The sequence below is a fragment of the Trifolium pratense genome, linkage group LG4 (genome assembly GCF_020283565.1).
Source record: "Trifolium pratense cultivar HEN17-A07 linkage group LG4, ARS_RC_1.1, whole genome shotgun sequence".
NCBI classification, from domain to species: domain Eukaryota; kingdom Viridiplantae; phylum Streptophyta; class Magnoliopsida; order Fabales; family Fabaceae; genus Trifolium; species Trifolium pratense.
This window is the reverse complement of record NC_060062.1, coordinates 39655728-39683650: the sequence shown is the minus strand read 5'-3', so window position 1 is coordinate 39683650 and position 27923 is coordinate 39655728. Positions and strand designations below refer to the sequence as shown.

The window sequence follows — 27923 nt, the reverse complement described above, 5'->3', positions numbered from 1 at the left end:
AAAATAATACAATTTTGTCTTGACTAAGATTCGAACCTGCAACCCTTCAGTGCAAGGCAATGTTTCCAACCACTATGGCAAGTATACCAATTGTGATTAAAATTATGTGCAATAATTGATAAACACCATCAATTTTAAAAATATATCATATCAAAATTATTGTTGACTATATTATTCATCACGAAATATTTGTCGGCATGTGAAGCTGCTTGGAGGATATTTCTTTTGATATACACTATAGAGAGCCTACGGTTGAGCGGCTTAATTATCATCTTGAAGATGAGCACACTGTTTTATTTGAAGATAACGAGCGTATTGAAGACGTTCTAAACTAACCAAATAGTCGCACATCAAAATTTTTGGCATGGATGGATGCAAACAAGAAATTTCCAGAGGCAAAAAATTTAACATATAGTCAATTTCCAACTAAGTTTGTGTGGAAAGAAAATTTGCATCAGTGGGCTGCAAGACAAAGAGGTTTTTCAATCGGAAGAGTTTACTTTGCACCACCTGGTGCGGGCGAAAGGTTTTATTTGAGGACGTTGTTAAACTACGTCAAAGGTCCTACTTCTTTTGATGAATTAAAAACAGTGGATAATTTCAAATATGATAGTTTAAAGGAAGTCTGTTTTGCAAGGGGTTTGCTGGATGATGATAAGGAGTATATAGAGGCAATAAAAGAGACAAGCCACTGGGGTTCAGGGACTTTTTTTATGGATAATGTTTGCAACATTATTGGTGTCAGATCAGATGAGTAGACCATAAATAGTTTGGACAAGTACTTCACATATTTTGATTGATGACATTTTGCACAAACAGAGACGCTTACTTGGTGCTCCAGGCATAAAATACTTTCACCCGTTTCTATAAAACCATACTTATTAGTTGTTTATTTTTTTACTCATGTAACCTTGCTTATATCACTTTTTAAATTATTTATTATGCAGTTTATTAAATTGTAGTTTTTTAAAATTGGAAAAAGAATTTTGTCAAAAAAAAAAATGGAAAAAGAATTGATATTTTTATAAATACTCTTTATTTTTACGTTAATGTATCCAAACATAAATCAATTATGTTTAACTCATTTTTAACCAAAATCAAATCTATCAGACTCAATTATGCTAAATCAATTTTTATTGCAATACAACCAAACACAACCATAGTCATGTCACTAATCACATTCATTATTTTGATTTTAACATTGCAGATTTAATATTAACCGGCGATCAATTTATACAATATACACTACCAGATATTGAGATGATGTTACGTAGTTGTGAGAAGAGTTTAAAAAATTATCCTCCAATGCCTAGAGCATACACATAATTAGTTCTTGATATACAAAATAGTTTAATACACGACGAATTGAATTATAACATACAATCATTAGCTGAGGAACATGTTAGATTGATGTCAACTATGACTTCAGAGCAACGTAAAGTATATGACACAATCATGACAAGAGTTAACGAAAACAAACCCGGTGTGTTTTTTCTTTATGGTTATGGCGGTACAGGGAAGACATTTATCTGAAGGGCTATGTCAGCCGCATTACGCTCAAAAGGTGAGATAGTTTTAACAGTTGCCTCAAGTGGGATCGCTGCATTGCTTATACCTGGCGGTAGAACAACACATTCAAGGTTTTGTATTCCTCTAAATGTTGACGAGTTTTCAACATGTACCATAGTTCCTAAAAGCTTTTTGGCGCTATTAATACAAAAAGCAAAACTCATTATATGGGATGAAGCAACAATGATGCACAAAAACAAACGTAAATTATATGTCAACTATGACTTCAGAGCAACGTAAAGTATATGACACAATCATGACAAGAAAAAGTTACTTCTAGAAAAAGATTAAAAATATTGATCATCAATGACGACGGTGAAGATACGAGTAATATAACATAATTTTCTTTGTATGAATATTTTTCCAAAATTATTGTTGAACTATCGTTTAATGTTACTCAAATTTTTTCATATACCTTATATTATTGGAATTATCATATCTTATTTAATCATTATATACCGCACGGGTCGATGTTCTAGTTTTATAAAAATCTAATATTTTGATCTCCTCACAATTGTGAAAATATTTTGAATCGTAAGTTAAAATGTGAACTCTTATTTCATTCTCATCAAAATATTTTGAATGAAACATTGTATGAGTGAGTGATTGAATAACAAAAAAAATGTTTTAATTTTTATAATTTTAGAGTGCATGTTATTGGTCGATACTATATCACAACCACTTTAGTGGCCAATCAAAATTGTAGTTCATTACTTAAAATGCAAACTGAAATAGCGAGTAGAGTATTTTTAAAAATTCGCAAGACGCGCAAGCCCTTATAGAGGAAGCGAAAAGAAATTGTCAATGTATGGCTGCTATGCATGTACTCCCTCCGTAACATGTTATAAGTAAAAATTCACTTTTTAGGTTAATTGTATATTTGATGTATTTGATCTATATTACGAACCAAATATATTAAATATACAATGAACCTAAAAAGTGTAATTTTACGCTTATAAATTGTTACAGCAGGAGTATACATGAAGCCTTCCATGTGGAGTGGGGCACCAGATTGGGCAGGTATACACGTTCTGAGGTGGCCCAATGGAAAAGTAAGAATAAGCATGTGGGAGCCATTCGGATATTCTACTCTTATCTCAACCATTCATCATTCATCCAAGTTTTCTTTCTCTCTTTAAAATCGTTTCTTTTTATTTTTTATTTTTTTTTTAAAAGTTGATGGTTTATAAGTACCACCAACTTATTTACAAAGAAAATACTACAATTGCTGCTGCCAAGGATCGAACCCCTGACCAACAGCCTACACCTGCTCAGTCAGCAAGTGCCAACTGAGCTACCCCACCCACCCATTTCTTTTTATTTTATTTACAAGTGAATGCTTAAAAAAAAATTATTTAAAAGTGAACTCTACTCTAATTTTTTATTAATTTTTATTCATATATTACAATAAATACGTTATTTTTATTCATATTTTAATCGTTGTGTTAATATATGAATAAAAATAACGTATTTATTGTAATATATTTTTTTTGGTATTAAGTAGTATTAACACTCTTGTTCTCATGGAAGAATTCGCTGATAATTCACAGTTCGACTGTCAGGTAAGTATAGCCCCAAAGTAATACATGTGCAAAAATATATGCCCATGTAAATTATAAATACAAAAGTCTCACGTAAATTATAAAATAAAAATAGATTCCCGTCTTAATATATGAATATAAATATATAATCTTCATATAAATCAACAAAAAAAAGTCATATATAAATAACAAAAAGAAAATGAACACAGACCCGATAAAAAATACAAAAAATAGATCAATGTATGAATATATGAGTAAAAATATAAAATCTCGTATAAATGTCTTAAAATAAAGCCCCCGAGCAAACAGAAAAAGTTAAATTAATTTCATAATTTCATAATATCCCACGTAAGCACTATTTACCATATGACCAAAGATATCAAAGTACATGTCTCACACATAAACCAAAAGTGCTATACAAAATAAAAATATAAAATAAAAATAAAAATCAATCAATCATAAGTGAGATCTTTGCAATTTTCATACGCATCCCAACTACCATATATATATATATATATATAGAAAATAGGTAAGTAATATGAATTTACGATAGAGAAATCGTTTACCACCTCAAGCTTTTACTAATCCCTTAATTTTTGAAATTGCCTTAATTTATGAGGTTCATTCTATATTTAACATTTCCGAAAATATATTGCATTACCATATTTTCCAACTATTTTAAATATACTATGGTCAATAAATATATACTACTACGGTCAATTTTTTTTAATGTATTCAGAAAAAGAAATTAGTGTTGCTATAATTATTTATAAAAAATATTTCATTTAAAAAAAATATTTCGATTTAATGTCCCTATAGTTTTTTAAAAAATAAAATTATTAAAAAGCTTTTATTTACAATATAAAAATTAAAAACCTTTTCCTTACAATATAAAAAATTCATTTAGATAAATGCTTCTTTTAATTAGTTTTTTATTTTATGTCAAAGATTAATACAAAATTATTTAGAGGATTTTATTTTATTCTTTTAATTCGAATTTACTATAATTATAGAGATTGATATTTCCATTTTTATTAAACAAAACGTGTGGCTAATTTACGCCCAAATAAATATATTTCAATTTCAATTTCATTTTTTTTATTTACTGGAAAAAATGAGCTAGTAAACATTTATTAGAATTAGAATTCTTTGAATTGTTGCCTTATATGATTTTAATTCATTCTATTTTATTGATGAGTGAATCAATTAATTAATATCAATCAATTAATTGATATTATGAATATAGAAATGAAAAATGTATTTGCATTAAAAATATGCTAAAAACGTATTTGCTTTAATTGGTTTAATAATCGTATTAATAGAAATTAATAGAAAATATGCTAAAAATATATTTGTAGTACAAATAAGCTAGTGAAACATAATGATATATATGGTAGTGCAAAGATAACCTGTAGTACAACTTTTTTTTTGTTGCATTATAAATAAGTATAGTTTTTTTTTTTTGTGTATGTCAATTTTCATGACTTGTTATTTGGTCTATTTATAAAATTAAAAAATACAGCATGTTTTAAAATAATAAAATAAGGTTCTTTATTTTTATTTTTTAAAAAAGTTCCTTATGTTTGAAAGCTTTGAAATTCGTCCAAAAAAGAAATTTGGAATTTTAATTTGAAATACAAATAAATTTGAAAATTAGAAGGAAAAGGCATATGAGGCGTGGCCCAAATACTCTATGTTTCTAGAATTAATTACTTATTATTAGACATGAGTACAAAAAGAGAATGCATCAATTATATTTCAAAATTATAGAAGGCCATTTGTGTAGAGATAATTTGAAATTATTGGCAATTATTATAGACAAATGAATTAATTGTCAAATGCATCAGAGAATAGAATGCATGAGAAGCAAATATTTTATAGAGAGAGAAAGATGAATAGGTCTGGCTTTATTCATATTATAGATTATAGATTATAGATATAGATGGATTATTTTATGCATTTTTAAAATTAAACCATATAAAGAAATTCTTAAGTAAGTCTCCATCTAAGTATTAAAATAAAACCATATTCTATATTTTGAAATTTTTTGATAAATTATCGAATAAAATTTAAAGAACTTTGAAATAGCATTTATTAGTATGCTACAACAAAGATTATCTTTTATTTCCTAATTTTTGTTTTCATTGTTTGTATATTTTTACTGTACATTGTTTTATATATCTTTTTGGTAAACCAAAGGTATCCTCCATGCTCAACTGCAGAGACTAATTCTCTCGAGATAAATAAGATCTATTTAAGAGATCGACCTCTCCCAACATTATTTTATATTTGATTGTTGACAAATATCTAAATATAATTTAAATATGTAATTTTTTATATATATGTAACTATTAAGAACCATGTCAAAAAAAAAACTATTAAGATATATAAATGGGACACGAAAAAAGAATCTGACAAAATAAAGGAATAAATTACTTGTACCAGAAAAAAAAAAATATTCATGTCAAAAAGAATAACTGAATAAGGAAGAAATTTCTACCAAAAAAATAAAATAAGGAAGAAACAACAAAATTGTGGCCCACGTGATAATATCATTTTGATTACTTTTATCAAATATAAATTTTACATATCAATTTTTTTTACAGTTATTTTACATATAAATAATAACACATATAACTTAAATTCTATATATCACGAACACAATCCTTCCACCATAATTCTTCTAACAATAACTGAGGTTAAGTCTTTAGTTGTTGCCAATGTTATGGGAGTTTCTCTTTACTGTTTGATCTCCGTATCATCTTCTTTTGGATCTTTTGGCCCCTTTAAATTTCAAAAAAAAAAAAAGAGCAAAACAAAATCAGTCGAACCCTTTGACTCAAATGTTCACACATCAAAAGGTAAATAGATTAAAAATAAAATAGAGGAAAAACTTACGAATAATTGTTACGTTTAAGAATTATAATTTATTGGTTACAAAGCTAACGTGATATTTTACATGTTTCTCCCATAATAAAATGCTTGCTTCCTTTCACCCATACTTGAATACGATCACCCTTAAAAATCAAAAATCAAATATCAAATATAAAATTAAAATAGATTATTGAACAGGACTTGTACACTTGATTTAAAAAAACGCAAAAATATCAATTACATAAAAAAAAAAGGAGTTTGGTTGAAAAAAACTTACATTCCTGTACATCATTTCCATTTCAATGGAAAATGATAATTTTCAAGAATCAAGATCTTTGACGTACCACAAATGCACGACACGAACCATCAGGTTCCAGCTCTCTTTTCAAAGCATTGATCGAAGCAACATAATCATATGATGAAGCCATGATATATTGTAAATAAGGTTGATGTTGCAAAAATAATATGTTTAATGGTTTATGCGTGTCTTATATTTTTAAGTCGTAATCTTCAAAATTTAATTTCAACCAAAAATACATGAAACCGACATTATAGTATAATTATGAAAATCATATAAATTAGGTGGCATTATTATGAGAATGAATATTGTGATGTCACATACACTCATATACACTACATAACTACATAAATATAAAAATATGATTGTGTAATAAATTAATTCCATATTTATTAAGAGCACAATGATTGTTTTGTTTATTTTGTTTTTTATGTGTATTATATAAAAAATATAAATTAAAATTAGTAAATTACGTGTTTACAAAAAATTCTGAATTTTGGTTTTAAAAAAATAAATTAAATAATTAGTAAAATTCGTTTTATAATAATAAAATTAAAAAAATAAAATAAACAAAATAACTGGATCGATTATAGAAAATAATAACAGTGGACCAACAATTTTTTAGTTTTTTTCAAGTTCAAAAATTAGTCAATGAAATTTAGTAAAAAAAAAAATTAGTCAATGAAAGGGAGAAGACGCGAGGAGGAGGATTGTGCTGCAAATTGAGTAGAAGGGCGGCGCTACGATGTCGACAACGGTGCGAGGAGAGAGTTGACACGCTGAGGATTTTTGAAAAATCAGCCGCTAATATGAAAGAAAATGGGCGATTAGGTTTAAACAAACATCTAATTGAATTTTAAAAATTGGCCTAATTAATGAATTTAATGCCAAATCATTGAGAGAGGAGAATGTTTAATTAAAAACTATATTGAATGTTTATGGAAAAAATTGGACAGCACGGGGGAATGTTTATGGAAAAAATTGGACAACTATATTGAATGTTTATGGAAAAAATTGGACAGCTATATTGACATGCACATTATATTTCTTCTCTTAATTAATATGTATATCAACATTAAATGTGAGGAATGAAGTTGAATGAGGAGAGAAGAGAGAAAGACAAATAAGTCTGGCTTATTACATACTAGTATAACTTACCCGTGCAAATGCACGGGTTAATGTTTAATGAAAAATATAGATATTTTTTTGACACATGAAAAATACGGATTATTAAATTTTCAATATTTTATGGTTTTTTTAATTATTTGTAAAATTAATTTTATATTTAATGTGATAATTTATTTAAATATGATAAATGATCCAAATTTTGGAGATTTTAAGGAGAAATGGTAGAACGGAGAGTGATACTCCACTCCCCGTTCCCAACCCACATGTTCGTATATTTGTTCTTTTATTTTCATAAAAAAGGTCATTAAGCAAAAACTAATCTAACGGTTAATATATATTAGTTCTTAATCGTCATCTCTCTCCTTTAGACATTTGTTTTCTTCTGGAGTATTTTAGCTCATGTCCCCGTGTGAAAAAAATTCACATTTGTGTAATGAACAGTAGAATTATTTGTCATTTGCTTGACACAAAAAAAAATTATATCATTTTTTTTATGCATATCTCATTTGTTAATGGTGCAAATTTTAAAAAATTTATCTATTTGTTTATCTTACAGTGATGTTTGGAAAATAAAAACAAAGTAATACATGATATTATTACTTTTAATTCTTTCTTTTTTTATATATAAAATCATTGTTACTTTCCTTACTTTCAATTGATATTTATCGTATTTTTTATATAATAAAATCTACTAATGTATGTCTCACCCCGTGTAAGTTATTTTTTGCTTAATACCTCCATGTAGATTATTTTTTTATCAATACCCCCTATTGTAATATTATGTTTGGTATAAATCACTATTTAACTTTTTTTTATTAATAAAATTAATAAAATAATAAAATAAAATAGAAAAATAATCTATGAAGTCAATTACTTCATTCCTTTTATATTTCAGACAATCACACCATTTTCTCTGTTCAATAAGTATGAAGTTTAAGAATAACTTTTTTTGTGAACAATTAAAATGACTATTTTTATTTTTATTTTATATTCCTTTTAAGGTGAGTATTTTTGTTCAGAGATTCTTAAGCCTTCAATTTTGTTTTGAAACATATTAAGCCTTCAATTTCTCAGTTCTACATTTGGCCAATTCATTCTATATAATTTTTTTTTATAAGCAATTCGTTCTATAGTATAGTCCTTCGAGGAGTTTCTATTATTTTATCAGTATATTTGTTAAATATCACATGAAAAATTAGACAAACAAAAAAATAATGAGTAAAAAAAAGAGTACAACATTTATTAATAATAGCTCAAAATTAGTATAATTATGATTAATCATAAACATCATTTAAATACAAAGCTTATATATATAAAAAAAAAATGCATATAACATCTTCAAAAATAAGAAAATAGAACAACGAAAAAGTTGAAGATTATCTCCTTGTAAGCACAAAAAAGATGGGCACCTGCTGTAAAATAAGAAAAGAATATTATCTCCTTGTAGGCACAAAAAAGGATAGCATCAAAATACAAAAATATACTATATAATATTAAACTTGAAAAAAAAACATGGAAAGAAGAAAATAGAACAACGAAAAAGTTGAAGAAAATGAGAGTGAAATCACCCAAAAAAAGAATAGAGATAAAAGATTGCAAAAAGTATAATTTTGAATTGTAATAGTGTGTGAAATCGGTTGCAAATCACAGCTATTTATATTAATAGAATGAAGATCAAAATTATAAATGTCATTTAATAACAATTATCTAATTGACAAATTATGGGACAAAATGGCTTTGTTTCTAAAATATAATATAATAATAATAATGTAATAATAATAATGAATAAAATATCAAATAATCAAATTAGAAGTAAAAATTGACATAGTCATTAAAAAAATTGAAATGTATTCAATTGTTTCCTTTTGAATGATTATTTTTGAATTAACATTAAATTTTGATTGAGAAGGACACCAAAAAAAAGTAAAAATTGACATTGTCATTAAAAAAATTGAAATGTATTCAATTGTTTCCTTTTGAATAATTATTTTTGAATTAGCATTAAATTTTGATTGAGAAGGACACAAAAAAAAAATTCCTTATATGAGTACATACATTACATAATTTCTATTGAAGTTCTCAAAGGTTGCCACATAGGAAAACATGGTCTCACAAGTTGCCACATAGATTATGATAAATGAGAGGATGCCACATATGAAAGTAGCGATGATTAAGATTTCTATTGTTCTTTATTTGGTTGATTTGATTTTGCTACCAATCCCATAGATGCTATGTTGCTATGTATTTTTTCATGTTCTTGACACACCAATCCAACCAAAGGTATTTTCTTCTTTTCTTCTTTTATGAATATTAACTTTGAATATGTGTGTAATCTTTTATCACCATTATTTATTTATTTTTTTCATCAGAAATTATTCATTTCTCCTTATTTTTGGAACCATTTGTTAGTTTGAGTATGATTCTTAATTTCTTAATTTGTTTGTGTTCTATCGGATCTTGACATGATTTAATTGTTTTGTTTGGAACTTAAATTTCAGTGTATCCAAATGTAAAGTTAAGACATGATCAACTTAACATGATTGTTTTGTGTTGTTCTGCAGCTACTACTTATTGTGCATATTGGAAGGATAATTCTCTGTGGCATCAATCAACCACTTAATAATACCACAAATATTTTATAGACATATACTAACATTTAGAAACAATGCTAGACCAAAAATGAATTCCTCGTCAGGCTTGAATGTATTTGAAAATAACATCGGCGAGCCATTTGCATTAAACTTGAGAAACAACAACAGTAAAATCTAAAATGCCATTAAAATCTGAAATTGAGTCATGGATAGAATATGAGTAAATCCTTGGAAATTGAAAATAAGAGGGCCATCTCATATATAAATTAAAGATATAGCACTATCATTTGACAATATACTTTTGAAACTTTCCTCTTAGTTGATACATAAGATTTACTCGCAGAGCAAAGATGTTCCATGTGGAACAAAACTATACATTTCAAAAAGAATTAAGTTAGCACGAAATTAACAAATTTAATATTATTTTAATCAGATGTTCCATAGCCTGTGATTGTTGTGGAATTAGAAATATGCTATTGCATATCTCTAAAGAAATAGTCAAGGTTGCACAAATAGAAAAATACAAATCATGTTTTAAAAAAAGGAAAGAATAAAACAAAAGAATATATCTAAATGGCAGTAGCATGATATATTTACATAAAAAAATAGGAACAACAAAAAAAGTATCAAATCTCAATGATTCATAGTCCATGTACACCGAGACACAACGATATACATAAATTTGAATGAATTAAACATTTTAATCATACACATCTTCTTTCAATAATCAAGCAATTATATTTCCATGTCCACTGGATCAGATAGTAAAGCATGTTATGTAGATTAAATTTGGAACTTGTAAACAAAACCATACTATTATGATTCAAAATAGAATCCCATAAATTAAAATAAAATATCTGATCAAATTTTATTTGTGATCATTAAGCTACAAATCAATATATTTAAAACTAAAATTCATTTATTTCTAATTCTAAATAATAAACCTTAAATAAATAAAAAAGAGAAGGAATGAGAAAACAAACCTGCCTACTCGACCCTGCAGTGGAATTTTTGTTTCAGAAGAGGATTTTGAAGCAGCGTGCAACACATTCTTTTCTACTACCTTCACAGAGATTGGAATAAAATCAAAAGCATCGTTGACATATTTTATGATTAAAATTAGAATGGGCGAGATGGAAGGGAAATGAAGACATACGATATTAAATATGAGCCATCAAATATTGATCGAATGACTACTTGAATGCGTGGACCTGCAAAAGCAATGATTGTCATGTTTATCTTCAAACATTGGTTTGCAAGGGCAATGACCGTCAAATTGTTGTTCTCTGCCTACTGTAGAATGAAAAATAGGAGAAAAAAAAGGTACTAATTAGCAAACACTAAAGGAAGAAGAAATTTAAATAGTATTTGTTAAACTGAATGCAGCAAAAATAAGTGGAATAAGAATTGAGTTTAGACACTTAAACAAAGTAGTAGAAAAACTATAAAGAGACATGCTAACATTAACCGATTACATCTATATTTTGTTTCTTAATTTGTTCCATTTTCCGGTCAAGTACACGTGTATATATAGGCATAAGCTACATATGTTTGTGGATACATATATAATCATTTCTAAGCAAATTACCAAATAACTGTTAATATGCATGAAATCAACCAATATGATCCCAAAAATAAGATCAGTGTTAAAAAAGACTACCAATATAAAAATGAAAAATCAACCCATAATTAGATATACACAGGCAAACCACAAAATTCCACAATAGAAAAGAAATACACATCTCCTCAAAAAAGAAAGAAGAAATACACATAATTTTTATGGACAAATTAAATAATTAAATAATAAAAAATACAAAATAAAGATGAGGAAAATTTTGATAATTGATGATAAACAACCTATAGCACATTGGAGGTGTTGATGTGGAAGAGATCGGCAACTCCTACAAAAGAAACAATGAAAAATTAGAAATTAGAAATCAGAAGAAATTTTAGAAATCAAAGAAATAAAAAAAGAGAAGGATAGAAAAACATGAGCACTGGACGTATATATTATGCGCAAAGATATATATTAGGAAGGATACAACTTTTTTTAAAAAAAAAAAACAGGAAGGATATATATTATTTCCTTTTAAAATTATTTTTAATTTTAATAGGTGCATTAAATTCGATTTATAAACAATAATTGAAAAATGATTGAATTTCCAAATTAGCCAAAGATTCTAAGTAAAATGCTATCATCATGTATTAGAGAAATTGCAAAGGCCTTCATAGTTAGCCACATAGGAATTGGAGAAATATTAGAATGCCACATAAGATATGGATCAAGGAAATGGTGCCACATAGGAATAAGACCATGAGAGAGAAACTCCTAAATATATAAATAATAGATTATAGATTAGGTAAAAATCTTACTTATCCTATCATACATTTTACAGCTTCATACCAAAATAACTCTTTTGAAGAATTTTAAGGATAGGTATTCACAAAAATAGCCATTTTAAGAATCTATGAGTGATTAAAGTACAAAAGCAAGTATTTTCAGGATATCGTATCCACAGGGACTAGTGCGATATTAAATGTTGATTCATAATATCCATGATTTTAAGTGTGGGTTTTGTATGATTTTTGTTTCGGAACATAAAGAGCGCGAGATATAAAAATGATTAAGAGTTCAGAGAAAAGAAATTGTCTGGATTAGATTCATTATCTCATTAACATGTATCATTCAACCATTAGCATATATATATTTCATTCACCAATCATTATTACCACATATCACTCATCGAACGTATCCGTGCCATGAAATCTATTATATCCATTAACCTTCGATGTCTCAACTTATTAATCGACATAATAGCTTTAAGCTTTGATATTTAAAGTGATTATTAAACTCAAAATCTATGTCTAAACTTTGAAATTCAATAAGTGATTGTCTTAACTTTTGATTCAAACAACATATGTCTATATCATTCAAATCTTGAAATAAAACAAGTAAAACAAGACATCACTCATAATGATTGATAAATAAAACATATATACCATGATTAAAATGAGTACATGATCATAAAATAACTATATTTAATCCCAACAACAAGGAAATTAGCTACACATAGCCATGATCAACTTACAAGAGTGAAGAGAAGAAGAAATGAAGATCATCTCTTGATTTCCCAAGTTTTGTGATGAATCCACCTTTAAAACTCCTCAAGAACCCTAGAACTAGTGTTTCTCTCGTATGAGATCTATTACAAAAGTGGTTGATTATAAATTTGATCATCTGATGGCTATTTATAGACTTTCAGGATTATTGAGTTCGCTGAGCGAATATTAGGTTCGCTGAGCGAACTAGTTACTTCAACTAGGGGTTTTCTGACACGTAGCACAAAACAGCCTTACTCAGCATTTCTTCGCCACTGCTCGCCAACTCTCGCCAGCTACCCAGAACACTCTGCCTGAGTTCGCCAACTCTCGCCAAGCGAACTTTCTTTGATTTTGTTCGCTGATGCTCGCTACTCTTCGCCAAGGACCCTTGGAGCACTGACTTTGTTCGCCAATGTTCGCCAGACTTCGCTGAGCGAAGGCTTCAATTCCTGCCCCTTTTTCAGCAATTCCTAACAAAATGTTTGAGATTGAAAAACTCTTGATCATTATAATATTTACATCAAATGGAGAGGTTTTACTCAATATTCCTTTCAAAACAAGTTATCAAGTGCCCACATTTACTATGCTTTTTAACTAAAATTTGGCACTTATCAATGAGTAATAGGTTTTCTTTTGGACATAGTGACATAAGAAATAAAGTGACTATTTTAATTCATGTATTTATCAAAGCAAATAATAGTACTTGGATAATTATTTATATAGGCACATGAAATGTTTGTGAGAGCAATGTGTCTCATGAAATGTCTATCAAAGCATATAATAGTACTTGAAGATTATCTGTATAGGACCATGAAATGTCTGTGGGAGCTATGTAACATTGCCTTTAATTTTTTTTCTTTTCTTTTCTTTACAAGAGAAAATTAATTCATTTCCTTATAAATCAAATCAAATCAGATGATTATTATTTTTAGTCAGATTTTACTTATCAGGTTCCATTTTCTTTAAAAATCAAAGGATTAATATACAAGAAAATGATCAACACAAGTTGGGATGTCAAAATAAAGTTGAGAATCAGTGTTATATATACACTTGAACAATCTTATTAATATTATGAACAACCATTTTAGTCTTTCTTCTCTCTTAAAAAACTCAACATTAATAGTTGTTGTAAATCGAAGATACACTTGAATACATTTACTACATCTAGTTAAAATATTCAAAAGAATAATAGGCTTATGCATCTACCATTCTAATTAGAAATTTAGATTCTCAAAATAAAGTTGATATTCACACATTTGGGTATCGAGAAGACGGTAAAAAAAATGCAGATTTTATTTTTATAATTTAAAATATCGAACTTGAATTTAAACCTTCTGATCTTAATCGAACAATCTATATTGTTCTGACCGCGTGGATTTGAGAAATTTCCACACTTACGAGATATCATACATTCGGATATCCGTGATAAATGATATTATTAAATGGAATAAAACTGATAAATACTAGTTAATATTTTAGACCACCAAAACATTACATTTGCCAAAAAATATTGAAATAAGAAGTAATCACAAGAATGAATGACTTTCATAAGTCAAATCCTGGAAGGAATCAGAGGAATGTTGTTCTGTAAATAAGCACTTGCAGCACCAACTCCACTTCCAAGCTTTACGGGATACCCTACATCTTTGAGTGTCATTTCCACACCAGCAAGACAACCCAAAAGTTGCAACTGCAAATATCATATCATAGATGACATTATTACTAAACCAATTAAGGGCATCTACTAGCAAGTAGCAACTCTAGTAATTTAATAAATAAATGACAAATTTGTTTTTGACATTGTTTAAGGATAGTTTTTTTAACTTGTGCTTTGATTTGTTAAATTCATGTTATAATATAAAGGCTAAATTGTACTTCTGGTTCTTTAACTTTTACAAACTTGTGATTTTGGCCCATAATTTTCATAATAAAACTTTTGACCCTCTAACTTTAGTCATTTTGCAAAAGGCTTCCTCCACTGATTTTGACCAAGACAACACACAAGCGGACAGTGACTCACATCAACATGTCATGTGAGTCACTATCCGCATTGACTTGTTGATATGGCATGTGAGTCACTGTCCGCGTGTGCATTGACTTGGTCAAAATCAATAGATATGGAGCCTTTTGCAAAATAGGCAAAAGTTAGGAAGTTAAAAGTGCTAATATGAAAGTTAGAGGACCAAAATCGCATTTTTTAAGAGTTAAGGAGTTAGCCTAATATATTTAACACATCAACATAATAATTAGTCTATGCTATTAGTAAACTGAATGAAATGTCCCTAAATATAAGCCAAAAAATTGTTTTTCTTGTACTAATAATAATAACCTTGCAATATGTGATGAAGGGTGATTGAGAAATAAATAGTTTACCTCATTCAAATGACCAACATGTCCTATTCTGAAAACCTTTCCAGCAACTTTGTTCAATCCAACTCCTAAGCTTAAATTGTATTTCTTCCATGCCCTACTAACTATTTCACCACTATCAATGTTAGGAGGAACAACAATAGCAGTCACACTTGCACTATAATACTCCTCCTTTTGGCAGCAATTCTTCAATCCCCATGCCTCTACTGCAAGCCTGCATTTAGCATATAACATATTCATAATAATAAGATTTTTTCTTTAGAATATTTCCAATTAGTTAAAAAAATTGATAATTTTTAGAAATCATTGCTCAAAAGTAAAAACTAAAAACAATCCAGAGTTGGTCGTGAGGTAAGTAAAACCTGACCGGTCTGACCCAACATTCTTCCTCTTAGGAATCGAACAAAAGTGTTCTCAAACGACATGATCATTATTTTTAGTTAATGATGTTTATGGGGGAAGGGGGGCACACTTAGTAATTTCAAGTAATAGAATTTGGACATAGTTTAAATCAACTCCAAAAGCTTGCACAAGAAATAAGACCTTCGAGCCGCATTAAAAGTACTTCGACTAAGTCTTTCCGCCATATTCGTCCATACTTCAAATGTTCATTTCAGAAATGAACATAAGAGGTATAGACGAATACATGTGACATAAAATATATCTTAACGAATGGAACTTTAAAATCTAAATAACCGAATTATGAATTACCTGGTCGCTTTAGCTAAACGCTTATGCCTTAAAAGCACATTTTCAAATCCTTCTTCAAAAATCAGATCAAGACCAGCTCTTAGACCATAGAGCATCTGAATAGAAGGAGTGTATGGCCAGTAAGCACCAGTTTTGTAGAATTTCAAGTAACCATTCCAATCAAAGAAAGATCTAAGTGACTTAGCAGATTTCGAAGCCTCAATGGCTTTAGGACTTGCAACTACAATTCCCATCCCAGTAGGAAGAGAAAGAGCTTTCTGAGAGCTAGTCACCACCACATCTATTCCCCATTCGTCCATGCGCAAATCAATAGCACCGATCGAAGACACTGCGTCAACAATAATAAGTGCTGGATGCCGATACTCATCTGAGTCAAAAACACAATGTGAGGTTAATCACTTTGTTAAGACAATTTTCCAACAAATTCAATGCAAAGATATGATACTCACCAAGGAGTTTCCTCACTTTAGTCAAGTCATTTGTGACGCCGGTTGTTGTCTCGTTATGAACAATGCAAATCGCCTTTATGGCGTGTGTTTTATCCGAAGCAAGTTTTGATTCTAGAATATCAAGATTAGCACTCTCACCCCAATCACTTTCTACAACATCAACATTAAAGTTGAGTTGCTTTTGTTGTTCGATCCAAAGTAGACTGAATTGACCGATCAAAAAAGATACAATTCGATCCCCCGGAGACAATGTATTAGTCAGCGCACTCTCCCAAGCACCGGTACCTAAAACAAATGCAGGATAAAAAAAAATTAGATTTCATTTGGTTCAAAAAAATTCAGTCTATAAAGTCGATAATTTGAAATTTCGTCATTCTTATAGATTACATAAAAAAAGTGATTTTGAAATTATTATATAGTACCGGTTGTGGGAATGAGAAATGGCGTTCCAGAAGTAGTCTTGAAAATTTTCGTGATATCGTCGAGTAAAGATTTTGTCAATGCTGTTATTGCCGGAGTACGATGATTCTCGTTGTTTCGGTTCATCGCACGAATAACATGTTCGGGGATGTTGGTCGGTCCAGGAACAAAGAGATGGTTTTTTCCAGGTCCATAAGCAAAATCCATCTTACTTTCTTTGTTCTTCTTCAAATTTCAAACTCTTTCAATCCAACCTGTATAAAATCCATTCAAAATGTATTCATGTATTTATTATATTAATTATAATATAATGATGATTATTATCATTGTCTCTTTAAAACCTTAGATAAATTGTTTACATAAAAAAAATTTGTGGCCAAAAAATTATGACATATCATAACTTTATGTTTTATATCAATTTAGATTTTTAATATTCTTGGACGACCGTTAGATCTTTTCTCTCATTATTAGGTCTAACGGTCTCCACAGCCGTTGTACATGATTTCATACAAAAAATTCTAATATGACAGAGAACATGGTTGAATTGACGATGTAACCGCGGCCCTCAAAACTAGGAATTTTCTAATTAAAAAACCATTTTCCATTGGAAAGAGAATAAGATGAATAATGAAATGAAAGGGACATGAATAAAATTGTTTAATTTAAAGAGAGTATAATAGAAAGAACCAAACATAGATTGAATATTATATGATATAAGGTGAAACAATGATAATTTAATAGATGTTAATGGTTATTAGTAACTTTTTGTATAAGAAAGAAGCTTCAATGAGAATGAGTTTTGTATGTTGATGGCAACTGGCAGGGAAAGAAAAGAAAGGGACATACCTAAGCTTGAAGGGCAGGGATAGAAGTGATGTTGTGTGTGAAAAGTGTAAATGAGGAAACGTATTTATAATAATATATGGATGGATTGAGGTATATAACGTATCATAGCAATAAACTCGATTTATTATTTTTAATTTTCCTAATATAGAGCTAAAAAGATTAGGATCTACGTAAATCATCATGTATACGTGGCTGTAGATATGTATTATAAAAGACGGTCAAATGTCTATTTTTGAATTGCAATGAGTTTTTGTGTCTATCTATCTCTATTAATTAATCATCAACTAATCTTTTCAAAAAAAATTTAATGATCAACTAATTAAGTAATTGATACTCCAATAGTTAATTTAAGTTTTATATAGCAGCATTCAGCAGCCTTTTATCATTTATAAATATTTTTCCGTAACAAAAAAAAATATAATATATGTTTTTATTTTTTTTTCTCAATAAAAAAATACTACTATAATAATAATAGAAAACATTAATAACATTATCTATATTCCCTTAAAAAAAATTAAGGCTAAATTGCATTTTTGGATCCTAATTTTCGCAGACTTGCAATTTTAGTCCATTAACTTTAAAAATAGCACTTTTGCTTCCTATTTTTCACAAACTTGCGATTTTAGCCATTTTGTAAAAGGATAACCCCACCAATGATTTTGACGAAGTCAACACATGTGTGTCGTTGTCGACGTGACTAAACTTGTTGATGAAACATGTGAGTCACTTGTCACATGTGCATTGTCTTGGTCAAGAGGTCAAAATCGCAAGTTTGTGAAAGTTAGGAGGCTAAAAATGCAATTTTGAAAGTTAATAGGACAAAATCGCAAGTTTGTGAAATTCAGAGGGACAAAAGTGCAATTAAGCAATTTTCATAATAGTTTTTTCATTTTTATTTTTGACACAAAATATTATTATGAGTTAAAGAAAACTTGATTACATTTAATGATAGTTCATGTTATTTATTTCATGAAAAGAAAACTTAATTTCATTTCATTTAGGTCACTTATTTTGAAATAAAGAGAGTATATTCATCACAATTTTTTTTTTTACACAATTCGTCACAATTTTTAAGGCTAGCCTAATTCATATATATGTACCCATCCTAACCAATATATGGGTAAAACACAAAAACTACATGAGCTCCTCTCTTAGAAGACTCTCTCAAAATGATTTTTAAACTTCTAAAAAGTAGTATAGTAAAAAAAAAAAATCTAAAAAGTAGAATTTACCACTTTTCAACGCAACATTTTCTAAATTTGTTTTTTAACCAATTAATGTCCTAAAAACACTTTTTTTTTAAAAAAAAATAGTGACCCTATAATGAACCAGCTTATATGGGTAAAACACAAAAACTAGATAATGACCCTATAATAAACTAGCTTATATGGGTAAAACACAAAAACTAGTACATGAGTTCCTCTCTTAGAAAACTCTCCCAAAATAATTTTTTAACTTCTAAAAAGTAGAATTTACCAACACAACATTTTCTATATTTGTTTTTTAATCAATTAATGTCCTAAAAACACTTTTAACATTTTTTTAAAATAATGACCCTATATTGAATTAGCTTATAAGGGCAAAACGCAAAAACTAGCACATGAGTCCCTCTCTTACAAAACTCTCCAAAAATGATTTTTGAACTTCTATAAAAGTAGAATTTACCACTTTTCAAACTCAACCCTTACAATTCAAAGACAATCTTCTTATAAACTACTAAAGCAAGCTAAGAGATTGTTACATCAGTCAAGGAATGCAACATTAGCATTGCTACACAAGCGACCTATAAAACAAAACCAAGCAATATAAATAATACGATTCACTAAAACAGAAACATTCATAAAATCTCCTCTAAATAAGATGTTATTACACGTACATTAAATACTTCACGTTATCGTCAACCAAATAATATGCCGGAACCTCTTGCTATTGTTGCCTTTTATTAATTCACCGAAAGCATTAAAATGATTTGAAATAACATCACATGGTATTAGCTTGGTCCCCATCCATTTGAAGATATTACTCCATACTTGATCTGTCACACTACAGTTGATAAAAATGTGTTGAGAATCCTCTACCTCTTTGAAACAAAACACACAACATCTCTCATGAATATTTATCATGATGCTTGATTTTTAATCAATTATTGTCCTCAAAACACTTTTAACATTTTTTTTAAATAGCGACCCTATATTAAACTAGCTTATAGTATAACTTATCAATTTTATCATATCATCTTACTTAAAAAAAAATAAAAAATTTAATTAATTAAATTTTTTATGTCATTTTATATTTATAAATTAGTTCAACGGTTAATTTTACCAAATAATATCAATTTGATCGGATAACATATCCTCTATAAACTACTAGTTTCTAAACTATTTTCTATAAATTCATATATCATAAATTAACCTATAAACTAACCGCTATTATTTATCAAATAGACGTAAAACAATTTACCAAGACTTCAAATGCATCCTTAAAAATGATCTGGATGTACTGCTTTTAAGACCAAACAAGATATAATTAAGAGCATAGAAAGTGTTCGCACATGTTACCCAATCTGACATTTTTCCAACATAAATTTATATAAGAGACCTTGGAGGCCCAGTTTCCTTGATGAGACTATTGTTGATGGATCTTTGTTTGTCACGTTTCCATTTTTTTCTCTAAAACAGCATCAATTTCCACCTCTTATTGGCTGGAATTGGGACATGAGAGCATTATTGCTCACATGAATGTGTCTTGAATTAGTGGGATTGTGTTCATTTTGCACTCAGTGCACCACCAATTGTTGTGTGTGTTACTGTTTTCAAAATAATAGTTTTCCTTTCGATTTTATATATAAGTAAATTTTCATTTTTTAGATTCATTTAATTATTAATATATCTTGTTCATATTTAGATCAGATACATTGATAATTTAATGAATCTATTTAACGTTAGTCTAACTCATAAATTAGCATTATATGCAATCACTCACGAGTTCATCACATATTGATCTTCTATGCATTTTTTACAACCATTAACACTAATGATGTAAAAGTATACTTTGTAGTTCATGCTAACATGTGCTTTCAGGCACATGTTAAGAATGCTTCAATGCAAAATTATTATCTATAGTACATTACAAATGCTCTTAGAGTGCATGTTAGTTTTTCCCTTAATAAAATAACTAGTATGTGATCACCTAAGTGCATGTTAGTTTTTCCCTTTAGAGTGCATGTTAGTCCTGCGACGACGGATATGGGAGAGAGAAAGATCTCTAAGTGGTATATAATGGGAAACGCAAAACACTTCCCATTGACTAATTAAAATTTGAATTTCGACTTCAGAAGTTTTTCCATATTTTGTGTCTATCACACTTTCATTAGATTACATCTGGCCGATGAAATCAATGGAAACCTAAAATAAATTAATATAATTTTGATTTTTTTATAATTTATGCTATTTTTTTATAATTCAAATTTTAAACTTTTCATATACATTTGTTCAAACTTTTTTAGGGATATTAATTTATCAATGTGAATGGAGATTCACACATAGATTTTCCCATTTGACGTTCACGCGTGAAGATTGCTTCTGTGTGGTACAGTGACAAGAAAAAAATTTGAGGATAGGAATAGGCTCAAAGGATGTTAAGATTCATTTGAAAAATAATATAGAATTTACAATTATTTTTTGTTGACGAAGTCCCTACAAAGTCATCTTAAACATATATCGTATTTTCATAAATAACATATGAAAATAAATATTATTGAAAAAAATAAAAATTATCCCGTGTTTGACAATGAACCTAATGTATATTTTCTATATATAAAGAGGCGGCTGCAGATGAAAAACCTTAAGACCATGATAAATCAGAGCATGAAGTTTATAATTATTTTATATTTATAAGTAATAATTTTCGCTTTATCTATAACATCGTTAAATCTATATCATGCAAAACATATCTCAATTTTATCGTAAAATTTTATTAAACCAAATTACTGAAATAATATATGAAAATAAACACATAACTAATATTAAAAAAAAAAATCTGGTGAACAGCACGGACTAACATACCGGTAAAATAGAAAATGGGATATTTTGTTGAAAGATGAAGATAATCTCCGTAGTTTGTTGAGAGATTTATTGTTTTGTTGGCGAATAATTTGTTAAGAGATATATATCTTTTATATTATAAGCTTGTATACACAAGCAAACTCTAAACCCTAATTTGCTTTTCCCGTTTTCCCTCCATTTTATCTTGCAATTTTTATTAAAAAATAATACAATTTTGACTTGACTAAGATTCGAACCCGCAACATTTCATTGCAAGACAATATTTTCAACCATTATGACAAGTATACAAATTGTAATTAAAATTATGTGCAATAATTGATAAACATCATCAATTTTAAAAGTATATCATATCAAAATTATTTTTTTTTGAAGGATATCATATCAAAATTATTGTTGACTATATTATTCATCACAAAATATTTTCATCGAAATTCCACTTATATTATAAGCTTGTATACACAAGCAAACCCTAAACTTAATTTGTTTTTCCTCCACTTTTATCTTGCAATTTTTATTAAAAACTAATACAATTAAGACAATATTTTCAACCACTATGGCAAGTATACCAAATGTGATTAAAATTATGTGCAATAATTAATAAGCAGCATCGATTTTCATAGGAAAAATTCCATACACAATTAAACACCATCAAATTACATTGCACAGTTTAAACAATTAAAAATCGATAATTAGAAATCTAGCAAATGATCAAATCATACATTTTCTTAGTGTTTTATTTTTGAAAAAATTTACATTTTTTTTATCCTAATTCAATATTTTTTACTAATTAACTAACCATGTTAACCATTTTCTTAGTGTTTCTTTTTACAGAAAGGAAAAAATCATTTGACTTAAAAGTTACTTTTTTTTTAACTAAACATGCTAAGAAAAATATATTTTTTTTATGTCTTTCTGAACTTAAAAGTTTGTTCATGTTGAGGAGTATGGTTGATCGTATTACTGCAAATATATATATATATATATATATATATATATATATATATATATATATATATATATATATATATATATATATATATATATATATATATATATATATATATATATCAAGGTGATATTTATGCAAATAGTAGTTGACTTCAGATATATATCAGTGTGACTATATTATTAATTACGAAAAAAATCACTGATTCACATTTGTTTCTTTTGCTAACAATGTATCTTAACCTTTCCGGATCAAAGAAGGTTGTTTTCTGAATGTGTTTTGGGTGTTGGCGATGGAAAAATTGAAGATGACAACAACGATCATTTAGAACTTGACATTCCATCAGATTTTTTGATTCCAAATTCAGGTGATCCTTTTGCTTCTATCGTTGAAAGCACATATCCCCAACTTTTACAAAACATGAACGATATAACGTGTTTCCAAAATAGAGCTATATTAGCTCCTAAAAATTCAATAGTCGACACAATAAATGATTTCTACGTCGAGACTCCGAAATCACGAGTTGAGACTTAAAGTTGGAGTTCCTGTTATGCTATTAAGGAATTTGAATCAAATATTAGGATTATGCAATGGAACAAGACTTCTTATTACAAGATTGGGAAAACGTGCTCTTGAAGGAAAAATTATTTCAGAAAGTAATATTGGTGATCAGGTTTTCATACCTATATTTTTTCCTGACACCATCTGACGTAAGAATTCCTTTTAAATTTCAACGGAGACAATTTCCTTTAATGATTTCTTTTGCGATTACTATTAATAAGAGCCAGAGACAATCTTTAAAGCATGTAAGGATATATCTTCTGTCGCCAGTGTTTTCACATGGTCAGCTGTATGTTGCGATTTCAAGAGTTACTTCTAGAGAAGAATTAAAAATATTGATCATCGACGATGACGCGAAGATACGACTAAGACTTCGAATGTGGTCTATAAGGAAGTCTTCTATAATATACCTTCCTTTGTATGAATATTTACCCAAAATTATTGTTGAACTATCGTTTAATGTTACTCAAAAAATTTCATATACCTTATATTATTGCAATTATCATATCTAATTTATAATTACATACCTTACAGTTAATTAGACCCGTGCACCGCAGGGGTCGATGTTCTAGTTTAAATAGAAAGGAAACAAATCCATTTAGAAAACTAAAAACAACGATTTGTTGAGTTATTTATGCGAAATACAAAGCGATTACTCCTAGGTTTTTTTTTAAAGCATACTACTAGGTTTCTATATCGTTATATATACACATGGCTGGATCGTGATCGAAATATATACACTTCTTTCTCTCTCTCACCTTTTTACTGCAAATTGATATGAAGATGGAAGAAACAAAAGAAGTTGCTGTGACGACAAGCAACAAGGTTAGAAACTATCTACCTCCTGAAATCATATTTTTTATTCTCTCAAAATTGCCTCTTAAATCATTGAAAAAGTTTGAATGTGTATGCAAAACATGGTCCGCTCTATTTCAAAACTCTTATTTCATGACCATATACCGAAACAATTTCATATCTAATAGTAACCATTATGATGATACATATCTCGTCCTGCAAAATGGTGTGGGACGAGAAGGCTATTATCACGGTGAATACCGTTTTGAGTTTTATTTGCTCCCTGGCCAGAGGTTTGAAGATAGGATCAAAATAGATTGGCCAACTCCATTTCAAGTCGATGGTTGTGGTATTTATATCATGGGTACGGTTAGTATTAATGGCATTCTTTGTCTCAATCAAGGGTATGGAAGACGACTTGTATTGTGGAATCCAACTACTCGTGAATTCAAGGTTATTCCTCGCAGCCCTTTAGTATATGTACCACCTCATCGGCACCCTCGCCATACTCTTCATGGATTTGGTTATGATCATGTAACAGATGACTATAAAGTGATTCGCTTTGTGGATTCATTTCTCATATTTGACGAAAATGAAGAGATTGTAAATGAAGATAGATCATCATACGAAATATTCTGGGAGATATATTCTCTAAAAAGTGACTCTTGGAGGAAACTTGATGTCAATATACCAAATCGTTATTACTATACCCTAAATCGTCGTATTGGAGTGTACACGAATGGAGTATGTCATTGGTGGGCTAAAACTAATAATTCACCTAATTTTGAAGAATGTTTGGTATCATTTGACTTTAGTAATGAGGTGTTGATTACAACACCCATGCCCTCGTACTTGGATGTTTCCATTCCCTTAAATTTGAATCGTTCTTTGTATTTGGACGATACTTTTAGATTTGTGGAGAGACAATTGGTGCTTTTAAATGAGTCAATTGCATTGATCTCAACTGACTCAGAGACGGCTACAATTCACATATCAATTTTGGGCGAATTCGGTGTAAGAGAATCGTGGACCAAACTCTTTACGATTCCATGCTTACCTGTCATTCATTACTTCATTGGAGTTGGGAATTTGAGTAATATAGTCTTCTTTAAAACGAATGATTATAAACTAGCTTGTATTGATTTAAATACTAAGATGATTGAGGAACTTGACTTTAAAGTAAAGCAGTATGCTTTTGTAGGGAAGTACAAGAAAAACTTTCTTCCTATTGGAGGAGAGGAATGAATGTGTAGTATAGCAATCAACCACTGCTCTTTAATTACTCTATATTTCTATCGTAACGTTGGATGAAACTACTCAAATTTTAATTTTATTTTTATCTGTTTATTACATTGTAATGAAATCTAGTATCATAATGATTTAATATAATGTACTTTGTGTTAATGTGTGTCGGCTCTATTTTGTATTTGCACTTCTATTTTGATTTATTTTACTACCAATGGTATGGGAATATACCTCGAAAATTTTTCTTTCTTATAGACCAATATAGTTAGTGTTGACGTTTTTTGAAACGAAATTATTTTTATGTTTGTTCCGAACGTTATAACCTTTGGACCTCTAATTTAAAATTCCTTCGGTCATTCGGTGTCCCTTAGCTTGTCAACCAATATGCTTAGTTAAGGTGACACTATTGTTGGCTAAGTGCTTAGTCCCTATCTATTTGTAACTTAGCTATACCTTTGATTATTAATGAGTTTAGTCTTTGCTTCAAAAAAATTCAGCTGTCATATGAAATCTATTTTGATAAAAAGATATAGAACATGCTATTTTTAATGTTGAATGTTCATTGGCTTCTGAAGGGTTATCAGGTAGAAATCTTCTGAAACAAGTCCAAATTTAAAAAGCAACAACATTTGGTAACCTGAATAAGCTACTTGGTACATATGAGTTTATAGCAAAGATGCGTATCTATTGAAACAAGTCCAATAAGATCACAAACGGAATTTGGTACCAATAATGTGGAGCAAATGAAATAAGCAAAACAAAGTTAAAAAAAAGATTTAGAACTAAATGAAGAGAGTTATTTCGGTAATGTAAAATTGATGGAGCAGATTAAGAAAAACACATTACTACAAGTCTTTATTCAAAGAGGTTACAATATTTTCTTGCAAAGCAAGTTATATGCAAACTTGCGACTGATTGTATATATCTAATACTAAACTAAGTAACAAACTTAAAATAGCTATGAATTAAAGACAAGTCAATACATCCTCAATACAAAACATACACAATTCCAAGAATTGAAGAAAACATACCAAGAAACATTCCAAGAGTATATAGTAACGAGACCGGTCTACCTGTTATTCGCGTGCTCAAGGACTTGGGCAGCGCTCCTTGTTCTAACCCAACGTGTCGCTATCAAATCCCATTGCCCTTCTCCCTCAAGATCGAGTCCAATATTGAACCACCTGAAGTTAACAAAAATTTTGTTTGATTCTTTTTTGAAGTTAACAAAAAATTATAAATGAAGAAATTTAAAATAATCGCGTACTTACTGTATTTCTTCATCATCCCAATCCCCCATATTCTGCAGAAATGGGGGTGCAACATCATGAGGTGCAGCTTGTTGATTCTGTGGTTGAGGAAGAATTCCATTTTCAAATCCATTAGCATTTTCTTGTTGATTCTGTTGTGGAGGAAGAATTACATTTACAAATCCATTTGCAAGTCCATTTGCATTAGCAAATTCATGTTGATTCTGTTGTGGAAGTTGAATTGCAATCCCATTTACATTATTATTAGCCTGTTGATTCTGTTGTGGTGGTGGGAGAACTGCATTTTGGTTTTCTTGATCATTATCTTGAAGTGGGTTAATTTCTTGGCCGTTGTTCATGATGAATGAACAAATTTTTAGAACACAAGCAAAAACAAAAAATTGAAGCAAGACTATGAGCGCAGCAATAGAAAAGAATCGAAAGGAAAATTGTGAGGTAGAAGAAGATGAAACTAAGAGAGTAAGGTTTGTGTTTATCATTCTCTTGTTAGCCCACGTAAATTAGTTTGATAAGTAATGTTTTGAGGGAATTCAAATGATTTGAGGTGAATTTCATTGTTTGGATGAAAATTTGAATAATTTTCAAAATGATGGAAATTTAAGAAGTATTTTGTTAAAGTTAAATTTAGATGGGTAAATAGAGTTTTACCCCCCTGCAAAATACGTGAGATTTGCTTTACCCCCTGCAATTTTATTTTTTGTGATTACCCCCTTGTAATATCAAGATTCCATCATTTACCCCCCAATAGACACCTAGGCTTTAGAATCTTTACTTTTGATGACGTGTCAAGCTTAGTTGGAATTTAATTTTTTATTATTAATTTTTAATGCCACATGCAATTTATTTTATAAAAATATAATTTTCTTAAAAAATCAAGATAATAAGTTATATATTTTTTTCCCTGATTTAAATTTGTTTTAACTAAACTCAAATAATATTTTTTTAGTAAAAAAAAAAAACTAAACAAATTATTTTCTCACGCTAACTTGTCTCCTTCACTTCACCTTCATCTTCTTCTTCCCAATCTTAAAAATCATTCCTTCTTCCAATTCTCAAATTCAATTCCATCATCGCACCACTTTTCCCCTCTCTCATAATTTCTATTCAAAAGATAACTTAATTCAACCAATCAATTTTCAATC

General features: G+C 28.9%; 2 protein-coding genes and 1 pseudogene across 2 annotated transcripts; 2 read left to right on the top strand and 1 right to left on the bottom strand.

The window, feature by feature from the left end:
* The first annotated feature begins 189 nt into the window (after nt 1-189).
* Nucleotides 190-23894, top strand: LOC123922659 (annotated as a pseudogene).
* LOC123923206 (serine--glyoxylate aminotransferase-like) lies at nt 14379-18006 on the bottom strand. Its single transcript, XM_045975883.1, has 6 exons — nt 17900-18006; nt 17056-17307; nt 16634-16918; nt 16185-16551; nt 15477-15687; nt 14379-14793 (listed from the first exon to the last, which is right to left on the bottom strand). The coding sequence occupies exons 2-6, from the start codon at nt 17258-17260 to the stop codon at nt 14656-14658; spliced, it is 1206 nt and encodes a 401-aa protein (XP_045831839.1). The 5' UTR covers nt 17261-17307; nt 17900-18006; the 3' UTR covers nt 14379-14655.
* A 315-nt stretch (nt 23895-24209) lies between the features above and the next one.
* Nucleotides 24210-25660, top strand: LOC123924382 (putative F-box protein At3g16210). Its single transcript, XM_045977254.1, has one exon. The coding sequence runs from the start codon at nt 24248-24250 to the stop codon at nt 25508-25510; it is 1263 nt and encodes a 420-aa protein (XP_045833210.1). The 5' UTR covers nt 24210-24247; the 3' UTR covers nt 25511-25660.
* The last annotated feature ends 2263 nt before the right edge of the window (nt 25661-27923 follow it).